This window comes from Somniosus microcephalus, chromosome 3 (assembly GCF_052327205.1).
Source record: "Somniosus microcephalus isolate GS21.2 chromosome 3, FLI_Smic_1.0, whole genome shotgun sequence".
NCBI classification, from domain to species: domain Eukaryota; kingdom Metazoa; phylum Chordata; class Chondrichthyes; order Squaliformes; family Somniosidae; genus Somniosus; species Somniosus microcephalus.
In genome coordinates this window covers 311,477,180-311,503,750 of record NC_140989.1, presented here as the reverse complement: position 1 = coordinate 311,503,750, position 26,571 = coordinate 311,477,180, and the positions used below count along the sequence as shown (strand labels likewise).

Here is a 26,571-nt window from a genome sequence, read left to right as displayed (position 1 = left end):
CAGTCTTTGAGCCACGCATTTAACTCTCTAATTTTATTTGTCCTAGCCAAATTCGCTTGTGGCTCAGGTAATAATCCAGAGATTATTACCCTTGAGGTTCTGTTTCTTAATTTGACCCCTAGCTGCTCATACTCCTTTAACAGAACCGGCTTCCTAGTCCTATCTACGTTGTTTGTACCAACATGGACCACGACAACTGGATCCACCCCCTCACCCCCTTCCACTGCAAGTTTCTTTCCAGCCCAGAGGAGATGTCCTTAACCCTGGCACCGGGTAGGCAACACAGCCTTCGGGACTCTCGCTCTCGGCTGCAGAGAACTCTATCTATCCCCCTAATAATACTATCCCCTACCACTACAACATTTCTATTTACTCCCCCCTCTTGAATGGCCCCCCGTTCCACGGTGCTGTGGCCAGGTTGCTCATCCTCCCTGCAGTCCCTGCTCCTGTCCCCACAGGGAGTAAGAACCTCGAACCTGTTGGACAAGAACAAGGGCTGCGGCTCCTCCAGCTCTACCTCCTGGATCCCCGTACCTGCCTCACTCGTAGTCACACCGCCCTGTCCCTGACCATGGGCTACATCTGAATTACTTAACTTCATAGGTGTGACCACCTCCTGATACACAAAGTCCAGGTACTTCTCCCCCTCCCTGATGTGTCGCAGTGTCTGAAGCTCAGACTCCAGCTCATCAACACGGAGCTGGAGTTCCTGTAGCAGCAGACACTTGTCACAGACGTAATCACCGTGAGCCTCAATGGGGTCCACCGGCTCCCACATCTCGCAACAGTAACACATCACCTGCTCCATTCTATGTAATTAATTAAATTTTTTATTGTTAGTTATGGACACCCTCTGCCCGATTTTAGATGCAAGTATCCCCTTTAATTAATTGGATTTAAATTAAATCAATCCCTCTAGTTACACCAGTTAAATGGTTTACCAACAGTCACTCTGCACCAGAAAGGCCTTATTAACTACAACCCACAGAGTTAAAGTTTGAAAAGAGCACCTAACACCCCACTTACCCTAACTCACACTTACCCAAACTCAGAGCACTCGTTGATGACTCGCACTCAGTGCTTGCTCGCACTAGGACTGGTCTTTTCATACTGTGTTTGTTTACAGCCAAATGAGTCACCCCTGCTAATTGGTTTGAAAACTGGTTTCCACTGCCTGCTATGCCAATTTACTCCTACTGCAGTGTAACCTTGTTTTACTCTTCTTAAACCAACAGAATCCCAAATATTTAACTTTTCCCCTTTACTTAAACTGCTTAAGTAATCTTATCAAGAATGATTTAAAGAGAAATAACAATTAAAGAACTCTCACACTTACCCAAACTCAGAGCACTCTTTGATGACTCGCACTCAGCTGTAATATATTTAATACATTTTAGGTTTGAAATAAGTTTGAAGAATTTTCATTGATCAAAAAAGACTTTTTGCTTCTTAGAATACAATTGGATATAGAACATAGCAGGACTTCTGATGATTGTAATGCATGTTGATCGGAAGCAAGTTTTCTAATATTAATTAGTATGTGTATTTATGCATAAATATCTTTTTAATTCTTGCAGGAAGATCCTTTTGATATAAAAGCTGCTGAATATTCTAACACTATTCCAGACCCAAACCTGGACTTCTTTCAGACAGATCCCTTCACTGGAAGTAAGTTCAAGTTTTTATTTTGTTCTCCTTTTGAGTTTTGAAACTTATAGACCTCTTCACACGGTTTAAAAAAAGTTACATGAAGATATAGAGATTCAATAATTTTAGATTAGATTTACCAAAGTAACAATCCTGGTGTTTAGCTTTCATAAGCATAGGCCAAATGTGACCTTGTATGGAAAGAGAAGGGAAAGTAAAATTTCACCTGCTGTAACACTGAGTTTTTATTAAACAGACTGACTTTAAAATGCTCACATTCCAAAAATAATTGAGGTTTAAGATGGGTAATATCCTTGGGGTTTTTATTGGTTTGGGTTACAGTTATACTACAGTATCTCATAGGATGTCCCAAAGCGCATTACAGCCAAATGTCCTGAAAGGTGCTATATAAATCCAAGTTCGTTCTTTGTTATTGGTCTGAGACCAGTAGCTCTAATGTGTGAAGTGCAGGATCCAAGATATATTTTGAGCTGCGCCTTGCACTCTGCCAGGAGAGAGGTTACAGACATGTGCAGAACGCTGCTTCTCCAGTAGCTATTTTTTAATGTTATCAGAGGCTGTTCACTTTATCATAACATGAGAAGACTCGATACTCAGTTTAGAAATTAGCCAGTTATACTCTGTTCACTGGGATGCTCAAACAGAAATGATAAGACCTCCTAGATGAATCTTGCACCACTTGACTTTAATACATTCAAGAATTGGCTCTCAACATATATTGCTGCTGTCATGTTGATGCATGGCCAGAAAGTGGAATTAGAACTGCAGCTTTTATATTGTCACATACTAGTTATTTAGCATTCATTATCGAATGTTTGAGCTAATATCCAAGGACAATTTCCTTATAATTAAAAGTCTTGTATACATCACATCCATTACAATTTAAATGATTTTCATATTACAGGAAACTTTGTGATATCCGGCACCAACAGGACCGAGCTGTTGCCGATCTATCAAAACTGCTGGACAAACCAGCGTTAATGTTGAAGCATACGGAGATTTGCAGCTCTGTATCTGGCAACAAACACTGTTGCTTAGCAACAGCTTCTAAACAGTCGGCTGTACCTTGGAAGCATCTCTGTAGCTTAGCAACAGCTTCAGAGAGACTTTCCAGAGCCCGACTGTTGAAAACAAAGCCACGAGAAGAAAGAAAACAAAGCCACGAGAAGAAAAAAAACCTAACAAAACGGCTCCTGATTTCTGCCGGTAGATCGAGGTTTCCGGACATACAACCTCCAGATAAACCAAAGTTTCCTGTATTTTGATGCTATGAAAAAAACCGCTTAAAAAAACTTGTGTAATCAATCATGATGATTTGCTCAAGTTTCAGATAGAACGAGCTACCACCATCCAATTAAACAAATACCGTAAAAAATTGTCTCTATGCACTTTGAGCAGTCATCCTGATTCCCAGCACAGACGCGATGGGTCGGATGGCTGCCTTCTGTGCCGTAAATTTCTAGGATTCTAAAAATTTCTATAATTTTACTCGTAAAATTTATAACACAAATAATTTGAAAAAAAACTTTTATTTTACCCATAAAGTTATCTATTGTATGCTGGAAATCTCCCAAGAAGTTCCCCTGCTCCTCTCGGTGACCGGGGACCTGAGTTTTTTTTCACATATTCAAACTTATGCTCTATACCAAATAGCAGAGTATATCTCCTTGGAAAGCATCGGTGTCAATGTGCAGCTCACTCTGGTGGACTCCACTTTCAACAATGCATTGTTACAATGTGGGCTTTCTCTTGTGATCCTGAACCTGCCCTTAAGTGCCATTTCTGAGATAGCCATGAGACACACAACTTAAAAAACAATGAAGATAGAGTAGGTTAACAAAGGGTTAAAATATCCTTTATAGAATGTATTTCTTAGAGTGTGATAAGTAGCAACATTTTTGAAAGAAGTAGTTTTTCATGGATGTTCATGATTCACTGTCCTAACTCGCACCAAGTCCCGCTCGCCCATCACCCCGTGCTCGCTGATCTACATTGGCTCCCGGTTAAGCAGCGCCTCGATTTCAAAATTTACATCCTTGTTTTCAAATCCCTCTATGGCCTCGCCCTTTCCTATCTCTGTAATCTCCTTCAGCCCCAACAGCCCCCCCCCCCCCCCCCCCCACCCCCGAGATATCTGCGCTCCTCTAATTCTGCCCTCTTGAGCATCCCTGATTATAATATAGTGGTTAGCACTGTTGCCTCACAGCGCCAGGGACCCGGGTTCGAATCCGGCCTCGGGTGACTGTCTGTGTGGAGTTTGCACATTCTCCCCGTGTTTGCGTGGGTTTCCTCCGGGTGCTCCGGTTTCCTCCCACAGTCCAAAGATGTGCAGGTTAGGTTGATTGGCTATGATAAAATTGACCCTTAGTGTTAGGGGGATTAAATGCGTGGGGTGACGGGGATAGGGTGGGATATGTGTTGGGGTTACGGGGATCGGGTGGGATATGTGTCGGTGCAGGCTCGATGGGCCGAAATGGCCTCTATCTGCACTGTGGGGTTTCTGAGATTCTGAGATAATCGCTCAACCATTGGTGGCCGTGCCTTCTGTTGCCTGGGCCCTAAGCTCTGGAATTCCCTGCCTAAACCTGTCTGCCTCGCTACCTCTCTTTCCTCCTTTATGCTCCTTAAAACCTACCTCTTTGACCAAGCTTTTGGTCACCTGCCCTAATTTATCCTTATGTGGATCGGCGTCAAATTTTTTGTCTTAAAATACTGCTGTGCAGCGCCTTGGGACGTTTTACTACATTAAAGGCTCTATATAAATACAAGCTGTTGTTGTTGTAGATAACATGACTTTGCAATACACCCACAGTTCAGATCTCCAGCCAGAACTAAAGTCTAAGGGTATGCTCCCAAGATGTAAAGAGTCATACTTGTCAATCACCCCAATTAATGACACATGATAATAAAGGATATATACTAACAACCAGGTCTCTCAGCACATATAGCAAAGCTCCTATAACCTTACTAGTTTCCAGATCAATCATCTTGGTCCCATTAACCAGGGATGAACAGCATTTTGGAACTGGGGCTAAATGCACGTGTTGCCCAAGAAAAGTACACGACTTTGGATGCACAAAATTTCAGTCTTCCAGATACAAAATTCAAACCATGACCTCCCTTGCTATTCCCCCATGCTTCCACTTCTTTCCCCCACCCTTGCACTCCCTCCCCATTCCCCCCCCAATAATTTCTCTTCCCCATCCCTCTCCCTCCGCTCCCTTCCCAAATCCTCCATTCATCCATTTCCCCCTTCTCCCCAACCATTCCCACCTTCCACTATACTTTTACTTTCCCCATCCTTCTCCCCTTTCCTATCCACCGTCATGTTCTACCTTCGCCTGCATTTCAGTCAACAATGTGTCAGAGTCAGGTCCATTTAACTTTCCCTGCTAATTTAAAAAATAATAAATACAGTTGAATACTCAAGATGAGATTATTGTAGGCCCTAGCCTAGAGTATTACTTTTTGGCTGAGGAAATGTTTTGCACAACAAAACCCACTTTAACGCCGCATAATTTCTGTTAGTCCCTTACTGATGAATGAGAATATTAGTTTTTTAATATACTTTTATTCAATTATTTTTGAAGGTGATCCCTTTAAAGATGATCCATTTGGAAAAGTTGATATTACAGGTAAGAAAAGCCCTCAGTGGTACACTTCAGCCTGAAGTAGTTTCGGCAAGCTCTGCCTGCATTAATACAAATCTGATTCTACCTCTCAACCTTTACTGGTAGCCGAAAGCAGACATATGGAAATGGCAGTTCTTGAAAAATATAGCAGGAAGTAGAACCTGAGTAATGTTACCTATAGCAGGGCAGCCTTGGTAATGCTTAATGTACTTAGTGACATTGGGCTTTCTATCCACCCTGCAGTTGGCAGCAGTTCAGATATATATAATATTTAGATTCTCTTTGCATGAAATCATGTTTGACATGCCAGCAGTGCAAATTCTAATTTCAAGTTGCTCTATTCCTTTCTGCTTCCCCCAGCCCCAATCAACAACAACAACAACTTGCATTTATATAGCACCTTTAATGTAGCAAAGCGTCCTAATGCGCGTTAAGCACCTTATCAATAAAAATGTTGATACCGAGTCACTGAAGGAGAAATCAGGACAGATGATCAAAAGCTTGGTCAAAGAGGTAGATTTTAAGGAGCATCTTAAAAGAGAAAACCGAGACGGAGAGGTTTAGGGCGGGAATGCCAGAGCTTAGGGCCAAGACAGCTGAAAGCACGACCGCAAATGGTGGAGCAATTAAAATCAGGGATGCGCAAGATGCCAAAATTGAAGGCTTGTAGGGCTGGAGGGGTTATAGAGATAGGGAGGGATTTGAAAACACGGATGAGGATTTTAAAATTGAGGTGTTGTCGGGCTGGGAGTCAGTGTAGGTCAGAAAGCAGGGGTGATGGGTGAATGGGACTTGGTGCGAGTTAGAATACGGGCAGCGGAGTTTTGGATGAGCACAGGTTTCTGTAGGGTAGAAGATGGGAGGCCAGCCACGAGAGTATTGTATATAGGAATAATGTAAATACTGTCCAATATCACACACCATTCCCCAATCATGGGATTAAACTTACTCCTCACCCTTAAATCATTCTATTTTTAATGTAGCAGGTCAGATATCTGCCGTATCTTTCTATGCATTCCTTATTGGGAAGTACCTGACATTCGCTAGGCACCTCCATCTGACTGAACAACCGAGACCAGGAGCTCAGTGCGTGCAGAATCATCGAATCAACCTTCATCCTTTCACATCATGGCATAGGGGAAGATTGTAGTAAACATTTTGCTATAAATAGAAAACAGTGGAAATTCCCTGCTCTGCCTCCATTGTTTTCAGTTTCCATTTTGTAGTTAGCATTGGAAACTTGTTTCTGAAGTATCAATAGCTACAAGAAGTCGTATACACATTTCTATCCAGATGGTGTACATGGATCCAGTGTATTCTCTGTATGTCTCATTTGCACTCCTGTTAGTGCACCACATCTGCTGCAGGGAGTCTGTGTTCTAGAATTGTATATGTCCTGAGCCGAGAAGTGACAATTATTATTGCAGCTCTTATTGATTTTGATCTCAGCTGAGGAGAGAGACAGATTGGGGGAGGAAATCATGACAGCTGTTATACAGCATGCCAGCTTAAAAGGGGCGAGATTATCTGTCATGGTATATTTCCGGATAAAATTGGCTCTGCCTGGGAAAATTTTGTGCAGAGGAATTTCAGGCAGTCCTCTGGAAATTATCCGCTGGATCAGATTCTCAAAGCTGTTCAGAATTAACCTTTTAATAACTAACTATTTATTACATTTTTACTGTCCTTCACTAATTGTGTTATGTTCATAGATGAAACTTTATTCATTCTGCATTGGATTCTTTGCTGTCATGAACAGTCTGTGAATCATCAGCTTATTCTTCACAGATATTCCTGCCAGGATTCTATTCGGAACTCAGCCAAGTAAAGTGATAATTACTTCTATCTAATGTTTCTATCTAGTGTCAATTGCTACTGCTTAATCAGAACACAGCAGTCTGAGAATTCAATTTTGCACTATCTAGTTTTTTGCTGATTTTAAAAAATATGTTTTTACTGTAATATTTTCAAATTTCTCCATTCGAAATCAAGACGTGAAAGCCACTCTGTTACTCTATAACTGGGGGGGGGTGATTCAAACATTAACTGTTCCTTCCCTCCCTGTAGGAAAGCATCTGGCTTCTGTTCAGCAACCATTCAAAACTGGCTGATAACACAAACTTATGGGGAATTGGAGCAGACGTTGTACAGTTGGGAGATCTTTAGCTTGTTACAAATTTTAATAATTGGAAATGTTGATGGTTTTTCCATCTCCCTTTTAAAAAAATATATATATTTTTCTCTTTTTCTAAACAAGAGGGGCAACAAAGCTATAAATAGCATGTTTTCAAAATTTAGAATATAGATCTTTATTGCAAATCATTTTGCCTCTCCTGAAGATGCTAGTGCCAATAGCCTACTTAAACCCTATTAAAGTGACCATCTTCATGTGTGTGACCATCTTCATGTGTGTGACTGTCAGGCTATTTCTCTTTTTGGAAGTGGGATGGGGGTGGGGGGGTGGTGTGAGTGTCAGGGGAGCAGTTGCAGCCAAGTCACATCATATGTGTCTGATGTCCTCAAGCAAATATTTTCCAAAAAGCGGGTAGGGTGTCACTGGATCATGGCCAGGAACCAAGGCTGATTTTTCTTTTCTCACTTCTTAGCCTGAGAACGCTGAGGTTTTTTATTTATTCGTTCATGGGATGTAGGCGTCGCTGCTAAGGCCAGCATTTATTGCCCATCCCTAATTGCCTTTCGGAAGGTGGTGGTGAGCCGCTTTCTTGAACCGCTGCAGTCCGTGTGGTGAAGGTACTCCCACAGTGCTGTTAGGGAGGGAGTTCCAGGATTTTCACCCAGTGATGATGAAGGATCAGCGACATACTTCCAAGTCAGGATGGTGTGTGACTTGGAGGGGAACTTGGAGGTGGTGGTGTTCCCATGCGCCTGCTGCTCTTGTCCTTCTAAGTGGCAGAGGTTGCGGGTTTGGGAGGTGCTGCCGAAGAAGCCTTGGCGATTTGCTGCAGTGCATCTTATAGATGGTACACATTGCAGCCACAGTACGCCTTGGTGGAGGGAGTGAATGTTTAGGGGGTTGGATGGGCTGCCAGTCAAGGGGGCTGCTTTGTCCTGGATGGTGTCGAGCTTCTTAAGTGTTGTTGGAGCTGCACTCGTCAGGCAAGTAGAGAGTATTCCATCACACTCCTGACTTGTAGATGGTGGATAGGCTTTGGGGAGTCAGGAGGTGAGACACTCGCCGCAGAATACCTAGCCTCTGACCTGCTCTTGTTGCCACAGTATATATGTGGCTGGTCCAGTTAAGTTTCTGGTCAATCGTGACCCCCCCCCACAGGATGTTGATGGTGGGGGATTCGGCGATGGTAATGCCGTTGAATGTCAAGGGGAGGTGGTTAGACTCTTGCTTGTTAGAGATAGTCATTGCCTGCCGCTTGTGTAGCACGAATGTTACCTGCCACTTATCAGCCCAAGCCTGAACGTCGTCCAGGTCTTGTTGCATGCGAGCATGGACTGCTTCATTATCTGGTGAATGGCACTGAACACAGTCATCTGCGAACATCCCCATTTCTGACCTTATGTTGGAGGGAAGGTCATTGATGAAGCAGCTGAAGATGGTTGGGCCTAGGACACTGCCCTGAGGTACTCCTGCTAGGGCTCCTTGATGCCACACTCGGTCAACAGCTGCCTTGATGTCAATGGCAGTCACTCTCACCTCACCTCTGTAATTCAGCTCCTTTGTCAATGTTAGTTGTCGTGTTCCTCTTGCTACTCAGCTCAGATCAACACAGATCTCTAACTTTCCTCATTTGTATAGCTCAGTACATCATCACATTTATACTTGAGACATCAGAAATATTGTAGACTTGTTTGAAGTGCATAAAGTTCACATTTTAAATCTGTTACCAGTTTACTGCTTACTTTAATCCTGTGGATACAATCTGATGATCAGGTACTATTGACACCCGTTTTCGGTGGGCTTTCTCAGTTATGTTATGAAGCAGGTAGTCTCAATTACGTTCAGCTTATATTCAGATTAATTTTGTCCTTTATTTCTGATCTTTGTAAATATTTCTAGTCAAAGGAACAACTTAACTGAGGTTTATTGAAGTCATCTGCTCTGCGGTAACCAGTTTTTGATTTTAGAATATTTTCTATAAATCCTTTGTACGATATATTTGCAGATCCTTTTGGAGGCGATCCTTTTAAAGGCACAGATCCTTTTGCAGATGCTTCTGATAACTTCTTTCAACATTCTTCAAATGACCCATTTACATCCACTGAATCTGATCCTTTCAGTGCTACGATAACCAACAATAATGTGGAATCAGTAAGTACGGAAAGAAGTTATGTACACAATAGAGGCATGTGTTAATTTACTAAATATAAAGTATTCAATCTACAAATGATTCTGTAGGTAGCCCAGTGATTTATCGGAGAACTATGCACAGAGTGAAAGGACACCGATTAATCCCGATAACCTTCTTGCACAGCAAGCTCCTGACCTTGGCTATGTCATTGAGAAAGTCATAGGGCAGGAGCTCCCCCATGGAGAAGGAACTAAATCTGAGAAACGGTTACCCCATGTCACTCACATGCCTGCTAGTGGTTGGTTAAAATAGCATGGGCAAAGGCCTAGGGATTATTTTCAAATGATTGAAAAAATATTTCTTAAATCCCTCCCTTTCAGTATGAAGCACTGTCCCTCTATGAAGAAGATGGGTACAGTAGTAAAGCTTACTGGACTTTTTTACTTTGTGCATTGAATTAATTTTTACAATACCAGAAATATTTTGCTGAGGGACAGTAATATTCATCAGTGCAAACAGTAATAAAATATGAGGAAGAGGACAGTTTGAATGAGTTCATGCAGCATCACAATGTCTGCTAATAAAAAACGTAGTAAGGGCTAATATGAGTCAAAATTCATATCAGCCCTTAAGCAGCCAAAATTATGAGGTTACTGAACGTATGTCAAAACCTTGTTGGATACCTGGCTTTCCATGGTAAGGTAATTAATGGAACTATCTCCTCTTTTATGCTTGATTAAATATTTAGTCCTCTGCAATTTTTATCTTCAATATTAAGAGTACAAATTGACTGTTACTGGGGGGAAAAATTGTAAAGAAAGAACTTGGATTTATACACCGCCTTTCATATTCTCAGGACATCCCAAAGCTCTTCACAGCCAATGAAGTACTTTTGAAGTGTAGCCGCAGTTATATTGTAATCTGCGCACAGCAAGGTCCCACAAACAGCAATGAGATAAATGACCAGATAATCTATTTTCTTAGTGATGTTGTTTGAGGGATATATATTGACCAGGATACCAGGAGAACTCCTCAGGTCTTCCTTGAATAGTGCCATGGGATCTTTTGTGTCCACTTGAGAAGTCGGACAGCCCTCGGTTTAATGTCTGAGCTGAAAGATGCTACGATTCAAATGTAGTTACAGCAGGTTAAAGTTTGTAAACATAGCTACTCATTATCTTTATATCTTGGCTTATAAGGTTGTCTGTCAGTCATAGACTACATACTGTAATGAATTCATCACACAGTACAGTGTATACACATATGGATGAAGTGCTTGTCACCCTAACGTGTGCTCAGTGATGTCTTAAGTCGGGGAAGCCATATTCAGCTGATCTATAAACAAAAGTGAAGTTGCATTTTTATTACAATGGAAAATTGTTTGTGGGGGGAGATTGGGAAAATGGTGTGGTTGTAACATCCTGTGATAACTCCCACAAATTTCTACACTTAGCAGATGCAACCTAAATACTGCAAACATCCTTGAGGCATTGAAAATGCAAGTAACTGATTTAGAAAATCACTTGCCCTAGTCATCAGATGTTGTTAACGCATATATTGGAATTCTAATGCTAAGTAGGAAATTATTAAATGACTGTGTAAGCCCAGTGATTTTAATGTAGGTCCAATAAGGTGGTGAGGTTGTATTGAGGCAGTGTGTTGACATGTCCTTAAAGAATTTCCACACACAAACATAATTCATTATGCTTAACCATTGTTCCAAAACGGATCATTTGATGTATACAGTGTCTAGATTCAGTCATTAGTCTGTGCTGAATTGCATCCTGGGTGTTGGAAGAAGTGTTGTGATTGGTCTTAAAGCCCCAGTATCAAAATTAGCCATAGTTCCTGCCCCTGATAATTATCCAGTGAGTCGTGCTAGTGTGGACATCAGGTGAGGACAGGAACAGAATTAGTTGTAATACCTCCCATGGTGAAATAAACTACCAACAAATCACTGAAGAATGATAATCCATGTGAGGTTTTAAGAGGGTTCCTGTTAACCTGAGGGACTATCCAACATGCCAGTGCCTTCAAAATGTTTTTCAAAATGCAAAAAGAAACTTTCACTCAACGTATATAAATATATTTCCCTTTTATCCATGCATATTTTCAATTATTTTTCTTATTTGTCTTCACATCCTCTACATGGTGCATTTACTCCAACTGAAAGGGTGGGAAGATAACCTGATGTTAGTAACCACCCATTGGAGGTGCACAGATGGATATGCACTTGAATTGCCATAACCTCCAAGGCTACGGACCAAGTGCTGGAAAGTGGGATTAGGGTGGATAGCTCTTTGTCGGCCGGCACGGACAAGATGGCCTCTTTCTGTGCTGTAAATTTCTATGATTCTCACCACTTCCCTATGTAGGGAGGTTTCCGGTCTTCACTAGATGCCTCTTCAGATGCTTTAAATGATAATAGGAACTTGCCTTCCAGGGAGTTTTGGGCTTGAACCCATTTCTATCTACTTTGGGGTACATCTATGCCACCTAGCCACAAATGCAAGATTTCTGAGTAAAGTCAATTCTTTTCAGGAATTAATTATTTAAGAGAATACTTCTAATATAAACAACACAGATTGGTGCATTATGTAGTGTTATACTATTTGCATATTTGAACTTCACATTAAAACTGACAAAAGCAGTTCTGCTTTTATGTTAATTATTTTTGGAAATTAAATTCTGATCTCATGAAATTCTGGTATGTATGAAAAATCAGGGTAGACCAAAAATATTGTTTTGAACCAGATTCTACTGTCTGTGTCCCAAACAAATTGGAATTAACTATTACTTATATCTGGTAAAGGTGCACACGTATATGAGATAGCAATTTGTTTCTGAATTTGCAGACGTGTGTATGAAAACCAAATTCAGAATGATCATATTTATATATGTTTGATTTCAGACTGAAGCATTGAAAACCAATGATCCATTTGCACCTGGTGGTGGTACAGTCTCATCCACTGCTGAAACAGGTGAGAAATGTAATGCTGGTAATGCACATAGTAGTATCTAACCTATATTATTAACACAGTTATAAATATACATACACACTCATGCATATATACACACTAATAGATCTCTATACTGTTGTTTACAGGGAGTCTCTGCTAATCTGCTGTTTGTGCCATTTTCATGGTGTCACTATGAGCCTGCTCATGAGACCTTGCTCTTGCTCTCACTCTTGCTCTCTCTGTCCCTTCAATGTCTCTCAGATTTTGTCTTCCCAATGTGGGACTCTCTGGCTCTCTAATCTCTCTCTACCTGTCTTTTCCCCAAACACACACACACCTGCTAATTTCTCTCTTTCTCTTTTATTCCTAGTACAGTGCTGTCCAATATGTTTGGCACTAGCCGCGTGTGGCTAATTGGCAATCCAGATGTGGCTAATTGCATTTTTGATAAGTAAATAAAAAATTGTGTTGGGCATGTGATCTCAATACTCATTCACACAGCGCATGCATGTGTACCTTAACCTTTACATACATTTATTGGCAAAATGGTAAGATGAAAAGCAGGATGTGCAAGCATTGTTTGATTGTTGTGTGTGCTTTAGTTCCTTGGTTTCTGCTTATTGGTTATCTGCTAAAATGTTGTTCAACACGGGTGAAAACTCTGGACTTCAGCACCATGGAAACACCAACAGCATTGTATGGAGAGGGGAGCAGTCATTGTGGCCAATTGGAATAACTGCTCCAGCCCAGCAGAAGAAGGCAACCTCAACCAAAAACGAACAGCTCCAAAGCGTTTATGACCAGTGCCTTGAGGCCAGAGCCAAAGCAAACAGAGTTCTAGATTGTATTCACGGGACAATCCACTACAAAATAAAGCATACTATTTTGTCTTTGTACAAGACCTTGGTTAGGCCTCAGTTAGAATACTATGTCTTGTTTTAGTCTCCTCATGTGGTGGGGGATGCTGAGGCTTTGGAAAGGGTGCAGAGGAGGGTCACAAGATTACTTCTCAGACTAAAACAGCTTAGCTGCCCAGATCGGCTCAGAGTTCGATCTGTATACTTTAGAACAGCGTAGACTTGAGAGATTTGATTGAGGTTTCTAAAATAATGAAGGCACTAGATTGTGTACATGTGGACCAATTATTTAAACTGGATAGGTTGGGGAAAACCAGGGGCATGCTTACAAGTTACACAACGGCAGAACAAGGTTAGATATTAGGCAGCTCTTTACCCAGAGAATTGTGGACCTGTGGAACAGGTTGCCGGCTCGTGCGGTAAATGCTGATTCACTGAATTACTTCAAGTGAGAGCTGGACTGGTTTCTGGCTGGGGTGGAGATCACCTCATACAAGAGGTAGGTAAGTCAGGGTCAATGCGATATCCTGGACTAGTTTTGGTCGCCTGATGGGGTCGGAGATGAATTTTCCAGATTTTCCCCCCTAATGGGCCTGGTTTTTTATCCTTTTTTTTGCCTCGCTCAGGAAATTACAAAGCTCCAGTGGGGAGGGAGTGTCTGTATCGTGATGCACAAGGCATCACAACTGTATAGGACAGGCTAGATGGACCAGTGAGTCTTTTACTGTCTTGCATTTTCATATGTTCCAGACTTTAGTGAAAGAGAGAGAGAGAGAGAGTGCAAAGTTTTGCACCATGGTGGTAGATCTTTAAGTAAACATACACATTAAGTACATTTACCGATATTGTGTGTGAGGTGTATTCTACTAAAGTGAGAGCATGTGGCTAAACAGTGTTAACGACACTCATACAAAACAAACTGTCCACCCGCCCACCCTGGCGCAGCAACCCACCCACTGGCAGCAACTCCAATTGACATGGCCTCTAGTATGCAGGGCCTCCCTCTTCCCCATCCCAATTCCCAGGTCTAACTAACCCCAGAGTTTGAAATCAAACAAGCTGCCTCAACCCCCTGAACTGCATTGCTTCCAGTGCAAGCACAGGCATGCCATAATACAGGAAACTTTGGTTTATCCGGAGGTTAACTGTCCGGAATGCTCAAGCCACCGGCAAAAATCAGGAGCCGTTTTGTTATGTTTTTTTTCTTTTCGTTGCTTTTTTTTCACCAGTCAGGCTCTGCAAGGCCTCACTGAAGCTGTTGCTAAGCTACAGAGACGCTTGCAAGGTACGGCTGACTGTTTAGAAGCAACAGGGTTTGTTGCCAGATACGGAGCTCAAAATCTCCGTATGTTTCAACATTAGCGCTGGTTTGTCTGGCAGTTTTGATGGGACGGCAACAGCTCGGTCCTGTCGGTGCTGGATAGCACAAAGTTTCCTGTACCTGGATGTACAAATGCATACCTCACGCAAACAAAAAATGGAATCAAAATTTACAGTGGTTTCATAAAATACTCATTTAACTGTATATTTAAATGTATAATTAAGTGCACAATGGCTTTATAAAATTTGAATATAAAAGAAAGAACTTGTATTTGTATAGTGCCTTTCACAACCTCAGGACGTCTCAAAACACTTTACACTTCAGAAGTATTTCATTGACTATAGTCGCTGTTGTAATGTATGAAACGTGGCAGCCAACTTGCGCTCAGCAAGGTCCCACGAACAGCAATGTGATAATGACCAGATAATCTGTTTTAGTGATGTTGGTTGAGGGATAAATAGTACACCTAAATGTACAATGGCCTCATAAATTATCTATGTAATATACACTTTCAGAAAATAAATGTGAATGTACACCTAAATGTATAATGGTGTCATAAAATATGCATTTAAATGTACAATGGCTTAAAAAATGTGTGAATATACTTTCCCATGTATCAAATATAAAAAAACATCAGGTTTGTAAACTTTAATTCTACCTTTTTCAATGAAGTTAGTATTTAATAGTGAACACCAATATTTTGCAATCTTCACCAATTTGTTTTTAGCAAATCTGAAGCTGCAATCATAATCCATTTGGAGAAAGCTCTCCACAGCCTTTTAGACCTTATGTGCCCGACATCCAATACTGGATGAGCAGAAATTTCCTCCAATTAAATATTATAAGAAATAGGAGCAGGAGTAGGCCATTTGGCCCTCCAAGCCTGCTCCACCATTCAACAAGATCATGGCTGATCTTCTACCTCAACTCCACCTTCCTTCGTTATCCCCATATCCCTTAATTCCCTTCGTTCCCAAAAATTTATCGACTTCTGTCTTGAATATACTCAATGACTCATCCACAGCCCTCTGGGGTAGAGAATTCCAAAGATTCACGACCCTTTGAGTGAAGACATTTCTCCTCATCTCAGTCCTAAATGGCCGACCTCTTATTCTGAGACTGTGACCCTGTGTTCTAGATTCCCCAGCCAGGGGAAACATTTTCCCAGCATTAACCCTGTCAAGCCCCTTAAGAATTTTATATGTTTCAATCAGATCACCTCTCATTCTTCTAAACTCTAGGGAATATAGGCCTAGTTTACTCACTCACTCCTCATAGGGCAATCCCCTCATCCCAGGAACCAGTCTAGTGAACCTTCGCTGCACTCCCTCTAAGGCAAGTATGTCTTTTCTTCGGTAAGGAGACCAGAACTGTACACAGTACCCTTGGTGTGGCCTCGCCAATGCCCTGTATAATTGTAATAAGACTTCTTTACTCTTCATTTGTAACAAAACATTTGCTTTCCTAATTGCTTGCTGTACCTGCATGTTAACTTTCTGTGATTCATGTACAAGGACACCCAGGTCCCTCTGAGTGCAAACATTTCCCAGTCTCTCACCATTCAAAAAATATTCTGCTTTTTTGTTTTTCCTACCAAAGTGGATAACTTCACACTTCCCCACATTGTATTCCATTTGCCATGTTCTTGCCCACTCGGTCAACCTGTCTATATCTCTCTGCAGCCTCTTTGCATCTTCCTCACAGCTTACTTTCCCACCTAACTTTGTATCATCAGCAAACTTGGATACGTTACACTCAGTCCCTTCATCTAAATCATTAATATAGATTGTAAATAGCTGAGACCCAAGCACTGATCCTTGCGGTACCCCGTTAGTTACAGCCTGCCAACCTGAAAAAGTCCTGTTTATTCCTACTCTGTTTTCTGTCCATTAACCAATCCTCAATCCATGCTAATATATATTATTGGGAAGACCGAAGCCATTGTCTTCGATCCCTGCCACAAACTGTTCCCTAGCCACCGACTCCATCCCTCTCCCCGGCAACTGTCTGAGGCTGAACCAGACTGTTCACAACCTTGATGTCATATTTGACCCAGAAATGAGCTTCCGACCACATATCCGTGCCATTGCTAAGACTGCCTATTTACACCTCCAGGACATTGCCCAACTCTGACCCTGCCTCAGCTTATCTGCTGCTGAAACCCTCATCCATGCCTTTGTTACCTCTAGACTTGGCTATTCCAATGCAGTCCTGGTCGACCTCCCACGTCCCATTTACCCATCACTCCTCTGCTCGCTGACCTACATTGGCTCCCAGTTAAGCAATGCCTGAAGAACATAAGAAGCAGGAGTAGGCCGTATGATCCTTCGAGCTTGCTCCGCCATTCAATAAGATCATGGCTGATCTTTGACCTCAACTCCACTTTCACGCCCGATCCCCATATCCCTTGATTCCCCTAGAGCCCAAAAATCTATCTCAGCCTTGAATATACTCAACGACTTAGCATCCACAGCCCTCTGGGCCAGAGAATTTCAAAGATTCACAACCCTCTGAGTAAAGAAATTCCTCCTCATCTCAGTCTTAAATGGCCGACCCTTTATCCTGAGACTATGCCCCCTAGTTCTAGACTCTCTAGCCAGGGGAAACAACCTCTCAGCATCTACCTAATCAATCCCACTCAGAATCTTATGTTTCAGTGAGATCACCTCTCCTCTAAACTCCAGAGAGTATAGGCCCAATCTCTCCTCATAGGACAGCCCTCTCATCCCAGGGATCAATCTAGTGAACCTTCGTTGCACCGCCTCTAAAGCAAGTATATCCTTTCTCAGATAATGAGACCAAAACTCTGCACAGTACTCCAGGTGTAGTCTCACCAAAGCCCTGTGCAATTGTAGTAAGACTTCCTTACTCTTATACTCCAACCCCCTTGCAATAAAGGCCAACATGCCATTTGCCTTCCTAATTGTTTGCTATACCTGCATGCTAACTTTTCTGTGTTTCCTGTATGAGGACACCTACATTTCTCTGAAAACCAACATTTAATACTTTCTCACCATTTAAAAAATATTCTGTTTTTCTATTCTTCCTACCAAAGTGAATAACCTCACTTTTCCTCACATTATACTCCATCTGCCACCTTATTGCTCACTCACTTAACCTGTCTATATCCCTTTGCAGGCTATTTGTTTTCCTTCTCACAGCTAACTTTCCCACCTAGCTTTGTATCATCAGCAAACTTGGATACATTGCACTCGGTCCCTTCATCTAAGTCATTAATACAGATTGTAAATAGCTGAGACCCGAACACTGATCCTTGCGGCACTCCACTAGTTACAGCCTGCCCACCAGAAAATGACCTGTTTATCCCTACTCTGTTTTTTGTCCATTAACCAATATTATCCATGCTAATATATTACCCCCAACCCCATGAGCCCTTATCTTGCATAGCAACCTTTTATGTGGCACCTTATCGAATGCCTTTTGGAAATCCAAATATACTACATCCACTGGTTCCCATTTATCTACCCTGCTAGTTACATCCTCAAAAAAAACTCTTAATAGATTTGTTAAACACGAGTTCCCTTTCATAAAACCATGTTGACTCTGCCTAATCATATTGTGATTTTCTAAGTGCCCCATTACCACTTCCTTAACAATGGATTCCAGCATTTTCCCAACGACTGATGTCATGCTAACTGGCCTGTAGTTCCCTGTTTTCTCTCTTCCCTCCTTTCTTGAATAGCGGGGTTACATTTGGGGTAACGGTAGCATAGTGGTTATGTCACTGGACCAGTAATCCAGAGACGTTGTAAAAACCCAACTGGTTCACTAATGTGCTTTAGGGAAGGAAACCTGCCTTCCTTACCCGGTCTGGCCTATATGTGACTGCAGACCCACAGCAATATGGTTGACTCTTAACTGCCCTCTGAAATGGCCTAGGAAGCCACTCAGTTGTACCAAACCACTAGTACAAAGTCAGCACTGTGGGAGTACCTTCACCACACGGACTGCAGCGGTTCAAGAAGGAGGCTCCCCACCACCTTCTCTAGGGCAATTAGGGAAGGGAATAAATGCCAGCCTTGCCAGCGGTGCCCACATCCCATGAACGAATAAATAAAAATAAAACTCCCAATCCACTGGGACTGTTCTGGAATCTAGTGAATTTTGTAAGATAACAACCAATGCATCCACTATCTCTGCAGCCACCTCTTTTAGAACCCTAGGATGTAGGCCATCTGGTCCAGGGGATTTGTTGGCTTTTAGTCCTATTAGTTTCTCAAGGACTCTTTCTCTACTGATATTAGCTACTTTAAGTTCCTCACTCTTATTAGCCCCTTGGTACCCCACTATTTTTGTATGCTTTTTGTGTCTTCTACTGTGAAGACAGATACAAAATATTTAAAGTCTCTGACATTTCCTTATTCCCCATTATAATTTCACCTGTCTCAGCCTCTAAGGGACCAATGCTTACTTTTGCTACTCGCTTCCTTTTTACATACTTGTAGAAGCTCTTGCAATCTGTTTTTATATTTCTTGCTAGTTTACTCATACTATTTTCTCCCTTTTTATCAATTTTTTGATCATCCTTTGCTAGTTTCTAAAGCTCTCCCAATCCTCAGGCTTACTACTATTCTTCAACATTATAAGCCTCTTCTTTTAATCTAATATTATCCTTAATTCTTTAGTTAGCCACAGATGGATCACTTTTCCCGTGGAGTTTTTATTTCTCAATGGAATGTTTTACTACGTTAAAGGCACTATATAAATACAAGTTGTTGTTTCTATGTGTTGCATTTCAGTGTTGCTGATGTGACTGACACTTTTTAAATGAAGCAGACATGGGGGGGAAAATTGATTTGTTTGTAATGTAACTTTACATTTTCGACAGACGTCACTATCTTTCTGTGTTTCAGTTACTGACCCTTTTGTCTCAATGTTTGGAAATGATTCATTTGGAAGTGGATTTGCTGATTTTAACACATTAACGCAGGTAAGTATAAATGTATACAGAATGTATACTTAGAACATTTTCTTGTTATTTTTAATCCTTTCTTTTACAAATTCCCATGTCCCACAGTTGTTGCTGTCCCTTTTGTTATTAAGCTTTAGAAAATGGGCTTGAGGGAATGTTAGGCTGGTTTCACTGTTGGGAATAGTGAAGCCTCAAACATCAGTTGTCCCCTATTTTTCATGTTTAAATTTAGAATTTTTTCTTTACTAAGAAATAGACTGCTGGGGGCATATCTGATTTAAGAATAATTGCATTGACAACAATGAAGTGATGAATTATATTTAGAAGAAAGCCTTGAAGAAAAGTGGTGTTCAAAGCTAAAAGCACTGAAAGCCTCTTTCTAAAACGGCATTCTGAAGAAGCTCTGGCAGTATTTTGCACTGTGCTTTGTCAGGGTCTTGTACAGTAAGTATTGGCACTGAGGATGGCACAGCTGATTAGGACAAAACAAATCAGTGGAACCTAAATTTAAGATTTACTTCTTTCTCTTGATCGCTCTCATTTACCTTTCTGTAAGCTACTTTCTCCTGCTTCTTAAGTACATCTCACACACACCCTGCAACTTTCTCTGACTGAAGAGTGTGAGCAGGAAATCCATTGCCAAGCCTTTGGCTATGCCACTCTTAAACAAGTTATCAGGAGGTATACGAGTGCAATACAGGTTCAGATTTTCTTTTTCAGAGAGTGAGATTGTAAACTCCCAATGGAGAGAGCTATGTCCTAGCATTCACTCGGTGACATAGAACATCAGTATATTAGCACATACTGCTGCTGGAAGAAATACTTGCATTACTATAGCACCTTATCATGTGTCTCAGAAATGCCTCAAAGAGCCTTGTATAAATATATTACTTGATTGTTTGTATCTATTTTGGACGCTGCTAGATCCCGTCAAGGCAGCATTCGACTGAGTGTGGCATCAAGGAGCTCCAGTAAAACTGAAGTCAATGGGGATCAGGGAGAAAACTCTCCAGTGGCTGGAGTTAGACCTAGCACAAAGGAAGTTGGTTGTGGTTGTTGGAGCCAAATCATCTCAGCTACAGGACATCGCTGCAAGAGTTCCTCCTAATCCCAACACTCTTCAGTTGCTCCACCAATGACATTCCCTCCATCATAATATCAGAAGTGGGGATGTTTGCTGATAATTGCGCAGTGTCCATCCACAACTCCTCAGATAATGAAGCAAATCATGCCCACATGCAGCAAGACCTGGACAACTTCCAGGCTTGGGCTGATGAATGTCAAGTAACGTTCGCACCACACAAGTATCGGGCAGTGACCATCTCCAACAGGAGAGTCCAACCACCTCCCCTTGACATTCATTGACATCACCATCGCCGAATCCTCCATTATCAACATCCTGGGGCTTGCCATTGACTAGGAACTCAACTGGACCAGCCACATAAATGCCATGGCTACTAGAGCAGATCAGAAGCTGGGTATTCTGCAGTGAGTGGTTCACCTCCTGACTCCCCAAAGCCTCTCCACCACCTACAAGGCACAAGTCAGGAGTGTGATGGAATACTGTCCACTTGCCTGGATGGGTGCAGCTGCAACAACACTTAAGTAGCTCGACACCATCCAGGACAAAGCAATCCGCTTGATCGGAAGCCCATCCACCACTTTAAACGTGCTTCCACCACCGGCACATTGTGGCTGCAGTATGCACTTTCCATAGGATGCACTACAGCAAAATGACAGCATCTCCCAAACCCACAACCTCCACCACCTAGAAGGTCAAGGACAGCAGGCACATGGGAACACCATTGCCTCCAAGTCACGCACCATCCCGACTTGGACATATATGGCCATTCCTTTATCGTCGCTGGGTCAAAAGCTTGGAACTCCCTACCAGCACTGTGGGAGTACCTTCACCACACGGACTGCAGCGGTTGAAGCAGGCGGCTCACCTCCACCTTCTCAAAGGCAACTAGGGATGGGCAACAATGCCCATATCCAGAGTTTTTTTTTTTTTTTTTTAAAAGGCCCATCATAAGAAGTAATGTGAAAAAGGAAGTGCAAATGTGCAGTCTCAGTAGCTAGGCTTTGAAGTTTCTCCGAAGAATATAAAGAAGATGCAATTAATTTTCTTCCTCTGTAATCAATAAATTGCTCTCACTCACTATATTGGGAGTTCTCTGGTTCGGGCACTCAGCAGGGTTTGTCTGGCATAGGCTTCCCTCAGGCTGTGAACTCGGAGATTAAAAAAACAGAGACACGCAGTCAATCAGGTTTTTGAAAACAGAAAGCTGCCATGGCTGTGAGACCATTAGAATGCAGGAGAGTAGTTGGAAGTTATTTTGTTTAAGTCCGGCAAGTTGGCCCACTGATGGTGGAGGAAGCGCAGCGTGTTCAATCTTTCGTATTATTGCATGAAAACAAGTTATACTTATTGAATTCTTTGGACATTTATGAGTTCTCTGTTGCTGTATTACGCCCACAGAGTGTACGCCTTTCACAGCCATAGGCTTTTCATCCCTGGTAATGTTCTTCATTCTGTTTTCTCTCTCAATATATACATTCAGTCCAACCATGCAGACCCCTTCAGTTCTGCTGCAGGAGCAGACCCTGGTAATGATGCCTTTGGAAAAAATGGATTCACAGATGACCCTGTAAAAACTGAAGAGGTGCCTCCGGCATTACCACCGAAAGTTGGCACTCCAACAAGACCCCCTCCTCCACCGCCTGGTAAGTGAATAGGAGGACTTCAAAAGTGGTATAGTTTTGTTTCAAATGCTAATTCTATTTCTTTTGATTATTCAGACAATGTTAATCAAGCTTCCTTTACTCACTGTGAGGAATTTCCTTTTTTCCCCAATTTACAGTGAAATTCACTTTCCCCCTCATCAAGTTTTAACTAATTTGAAATTTAACCATTTCAACTCTTTCACCTCAAGGGATGCTGTTTTAATGACAATGATGTTTAATATTTTTGTGTTTTTCTTTTAAATGTAGGTAAAAGACCTTCCCTTGTAAAGTCAGAATCATCCGACTCCTTCAAGTTAAATGATCCTTTCCATCCGTTTAATTCAGGGGATTCATTCCATAAAGAAAATCAGCTCGATCCATTTGCTCCTACTTCTCCAAGTAAAGGTGTTGGAGACAACACAAATTTTGCAAACTTCAATGCTGTAAGTGTGTTTATTTGTTTGTTTGTGTGTGTTGAAAATTTGCTCTAAAGTACAAAAATCGTGTGTAGTTAACAGCTTTTGTTTATTATGTATATACAGCAGAATGGAGTTCCTGCCAGATTGGGAATTTGCGTGCTATGTCAAGGAGTGGCAGAATATGCATTCTTACCCACAGTTGGTCAGGGTGCATATTGCTCATCTTGTCGGTGCTGTCAGAGAAGAGGTTTTAATTGAAAGCTCTCTGTCTTTTAGATAGAAAAGGGGAGAAATTGGAGGGCCGATCAGCTCAGGCCACTCTTGAAAATGTTCCTTTAGACCAGCCTGCCAACAGCATTTTCAGAGGCCTGGGAGCAAGGTTTCTGCCTATCCCTGGGGCTGGGGATGCCTCTTGGCCTGAGGAAACTTTGGGGGAGGCTGACAGTGAATTAGAAAAATGGGGAAAGTGAACAGATTGTGGATTTCAATTTACAACTGCGTAACATAACTTGTTATAAATCTGGCAGCAGAAAAAAAAATAGTTTGACCTAAGAGGGCAACTCAAGTCTAAAAAGAGTACTTTTTGTTCTAAGTATTTTCCCATTTATAGAGAAAAATACTAATGAAAATATTGATGCTTTGGAAAAGATGGCCAATTTTCTAAGCTGCATGAAGACTCTAGTTAAGTCTCTTTTCCTGTTACGTTGCTGCATGTATCCCTGTGCACCTCAAAGTGACTCCATCAGAAACAATTGAGTCTATAACTTTAGAGTGGCATAAACTCGATCTGGAGCCATTCAACCCTGAGAAACTGTTGGTTAGCAATGCAGAATTGCCAGCTTGTAGCCAGTGGCCTTCAGATCAGGTGTTAGGCTAGGTTATGAACTGGTGCCAGCAGAGGCAGCTCTTGTATTTGTTGCCAATTCACTGAAATCTATATAGGTGTAAAGGTATTTACACTTTGATTTGCAACACTTTTGGAGATAGCAGCATTACCTTATTAATATATCAGTACTGCCACTGTTATTAGTGTAAAATACATTGACAATTCGTCGTATTCTACCTGCTGTCTATAAGAAATAATCTGTAGTTTTCCTGTTCAGTCCTGTTTTGAATGTTTCAGTACCCCAGTGAGGAAGACCAGATAGAGTGGGCCAAAAGGGAAAGCGAACGAGCAGAGAAAGAGCGACTAGCGAGACTAAACCAGCAAGAACAAGAGGATTTGGAACTGGCTATAGCACTCAGTAAATCTGAAATATCTGAAGCATGAATAACTGATGTGGTCCTCAGTGCTACTGGTCGCCATGACTTGCCTAACCAACCATCTTACTAATGACATTTTACGTAGAAGCTACCTAAAGTAACTTTGACAATACTGGAAACTCTTACATGAAATTATTAGTTTGTTACTGAAGAGTCTTGTACTGGACTTGGATCAATGTGGTGAAACCTATTAATTCAGAACCATTAAATAACCTTTATCCTGTATATGTAAAAAGAAAGCGATGTACAAGCTAAGTACTGATGCAAATCTGTATTAAATGCCATCAATTCAGTTCTAATTATACTACTTTTCATTGTTGGGTAATGGAGCATACCATCTCAGCAGCTTCCTGTTCAAATAATAATGTCCAATAGGATACACAAGCCATTGAACAGCTGTATATATTTACACCTACTTAGTTACAAAGTAGATTTAAAAAAATCATAAACTTTTCAAGTGTAGCACATTAACTGTTTCTGTAACCACCAGTTGCTGACAATATATAACTGTATAGAGCATCCGTTTCAGGATACTTGCTGAAACTGCTGCTGTAAGTTAAACGTGTGCACTGCTAAACTTTTTACTGGCTTTATTTTTTTAACCTGTCAGTTTATAAATTTTAAGTGACATTCCTTTTATGTTCATGTGAAATTGCTGACTGTCTGGATAAATAAACATAAATAAAATGTAAGCTTATGTAAAGATATTTTGTTGAATCCACTGGAATGCAGTATCCTGGATCCAGCCAACTGCATCTGCCCTGTTCAGTAAAGGTCTACGAATTCACAGTTGGTCAAGAAATCTACAGCTTGGTTTTCCCAGTTTATATTTGTTTGTCTGAAGTCTCCCATTAAAATAGCTTTCAGGATCTAGCATACCTTTGCTATCTCATCATAAGAGCAAACTGTCCTCCTAATGCTGACCTGGTGATCTGCAGCACACCCCTGGTGCTAACTTGCATTTTTTTTTTTGCATTGGAGACGTCTAACTAGAGTAGTTAATTTTGTAGCTTTCTACTTCCCACAGAATCGACGACTTTTACCTCCCATGCTACACCACCTCCTTTTTCTGTCCACTTTGTCTTTACTTTTCTATTGCTACCTCAATGTTCCTCGCAAGTTTCTTTGTCCTTATTTGGTTTATGTGTAGCCTAGCTCCCATGTACCAGTCTTTTTTATTGTGAAGGGGTTCCCAGTTTTTGAAGGTAGCATTTTCTCTCACCATGCTGCCAGTCACTTGTTTACCTCTACACTTTTTTGGTGAACTCCCAAATATAATTTCCCAAATACTGTAAGTATACCAGAGAACATTATTTACATCCTCTATCTTTGAGACTTCAGCCAATTATATGTGGCTTTTACAGCATATATTATTTTACCCTTATGCTATTACCCCTATGTGGACCTGCAGCACTGGAACCCTGCTGGTTCCTTTTAGTATCCTTTCTAACCTTTCCTCATTATTGCTCTAGCTCCAGTAGACCGCTCACTATCGTGTAGGTGTTGTCCTTATGACATGTGACTATCCACTTTCCTGAGCGAAGAATCACCTACGATTACAGTCTTACTCTGCCCTGCAAGTTGCATCTTTGCCCAAGCTGTCCTCTCTAGTTTTCTAACTACCTTTCCTTCTAGGATCTTAATAGCTTCAGCAATGATGGACAATGCTTGGTATCTGTTTGCTAATTTAGCTTCACAGGCTTTTCTAACTTGCTTCATTTACACATCTTAATTCACCTATTTCTTTAGCTTCCTTCATCACTTATAGCTCTGTCGTGACGACGCTGTTCCTGACTGCGCTGGTCCCTAACTCCAATCCTTGAAAGTTCACTGTCAAGGTCTGATGCTAGCCTGGATATATGACAATCTAATACAATCCATTCACAATCCCCTTTTCTCTCTGTGCTTGTAAGTTCCTGGAACTTGCTGTCTAAACATAACTTTTTTAACTTTACTGATTAACACAGTTTCCACATCTCTTCTCTGTCTATTGTATCTGGGTTTGTGAACATCCCACAGCAAACACACAAGATGCTTTCCATCTTGGCTAACATTTTTCTCAGCTATTTCCCTTTTGTGTTGTATTTCTCCCATTGTGCCGTTTTAGTTTTTTATTTCAGGTGTTTCCTTTTGATTTTTGTGTCCGGTACCCCCTTTTTTAAATTACTTCCCTTGGGTATTGTCTTTTACTTTTAACTCTGCCCTTCTGAACTCACTTTGGGGCTCTCTTTTTAATGAATTGAATACAGGAAACTTTGGTTTATCCGGAGGTTAACTGTCCGGAATGCTCGAGCCACCGGCAAAATTCAGGAGTCGGTTCAGTAAGTTTTTTTTCTTTTTGTTGTTTTTTTTCACTAGTCAGGCTCTGCAAGGTCTAGCTAAAGCTGTTGCTTAGCTACAGAGACGCTTGCAAGCTACGGCCAACTGTTTAGAAACTGTTGCTAAACAACAGGGTTTGTTGCTAGATACGGAGCTCAAAAGCTTCCGTATGTTTTAACATTAGCGCTGGTTTGTCCGGCAGTTTTG

General features: G+C 41.4%; 1 protein-coding gene across 6 annotated transcripts in view; it reads left to right on the top strand.

The window, feature by feature from the left end:
- The window catches only part of eps15 (epidermal growth factor receptor pathway substrate 15), a 176,742-nt gene extending 152,005 nt beyond the window's left edge, over positions 1–24,737 (top strand). For 3 of the 6 annotated variants that reach the window (XM_085982914.1, XM_085982911.1, XM_085982909.1), the window contains 9 exons: positions 1,578–1,668; positions 5,259–5,303; positions 7,089–7,124; positions 9,440–9,585; positions 12,477–12,546; positions 19,578–19,654; positions 22,201–22,363; positions 22,631–22,806; positions 23,906–24,737. In XM_085982914.1, coding sequence (XP_085839040.1) covers positions 1,578–1,668; positions 5,259–5,303; positions 7,089–7,124; positions 9,440–9,585; positions 12,477–12,546; positions 19,578–19,654; positions 22,201–22,363; positions 22,631–22,806; positions 23,906–24,052 — 951 coding nt within the window. In that variant the 3' untranslated portion in view covers positions 24,053–24,737. Of the gene's footprint in view, positions 1–1,577; positions 1,669–5,258; positions 5,304–7,088; positions 7,125–9,439; positions 9,586–12,476; positions 12,547–19,577; positions 19,655–22,200; positions 22,364–22,630; positions 22,807–23,885 lie in introns of all 6 variants that reach the window. The other 3 variants (XM_085982913.1, XM_085982910.1, XM_085982912.1) reach the window with 3 other exon arrangements.
- Positions 24,738–26,571: the final 1,834 nt, after the last annotated feature.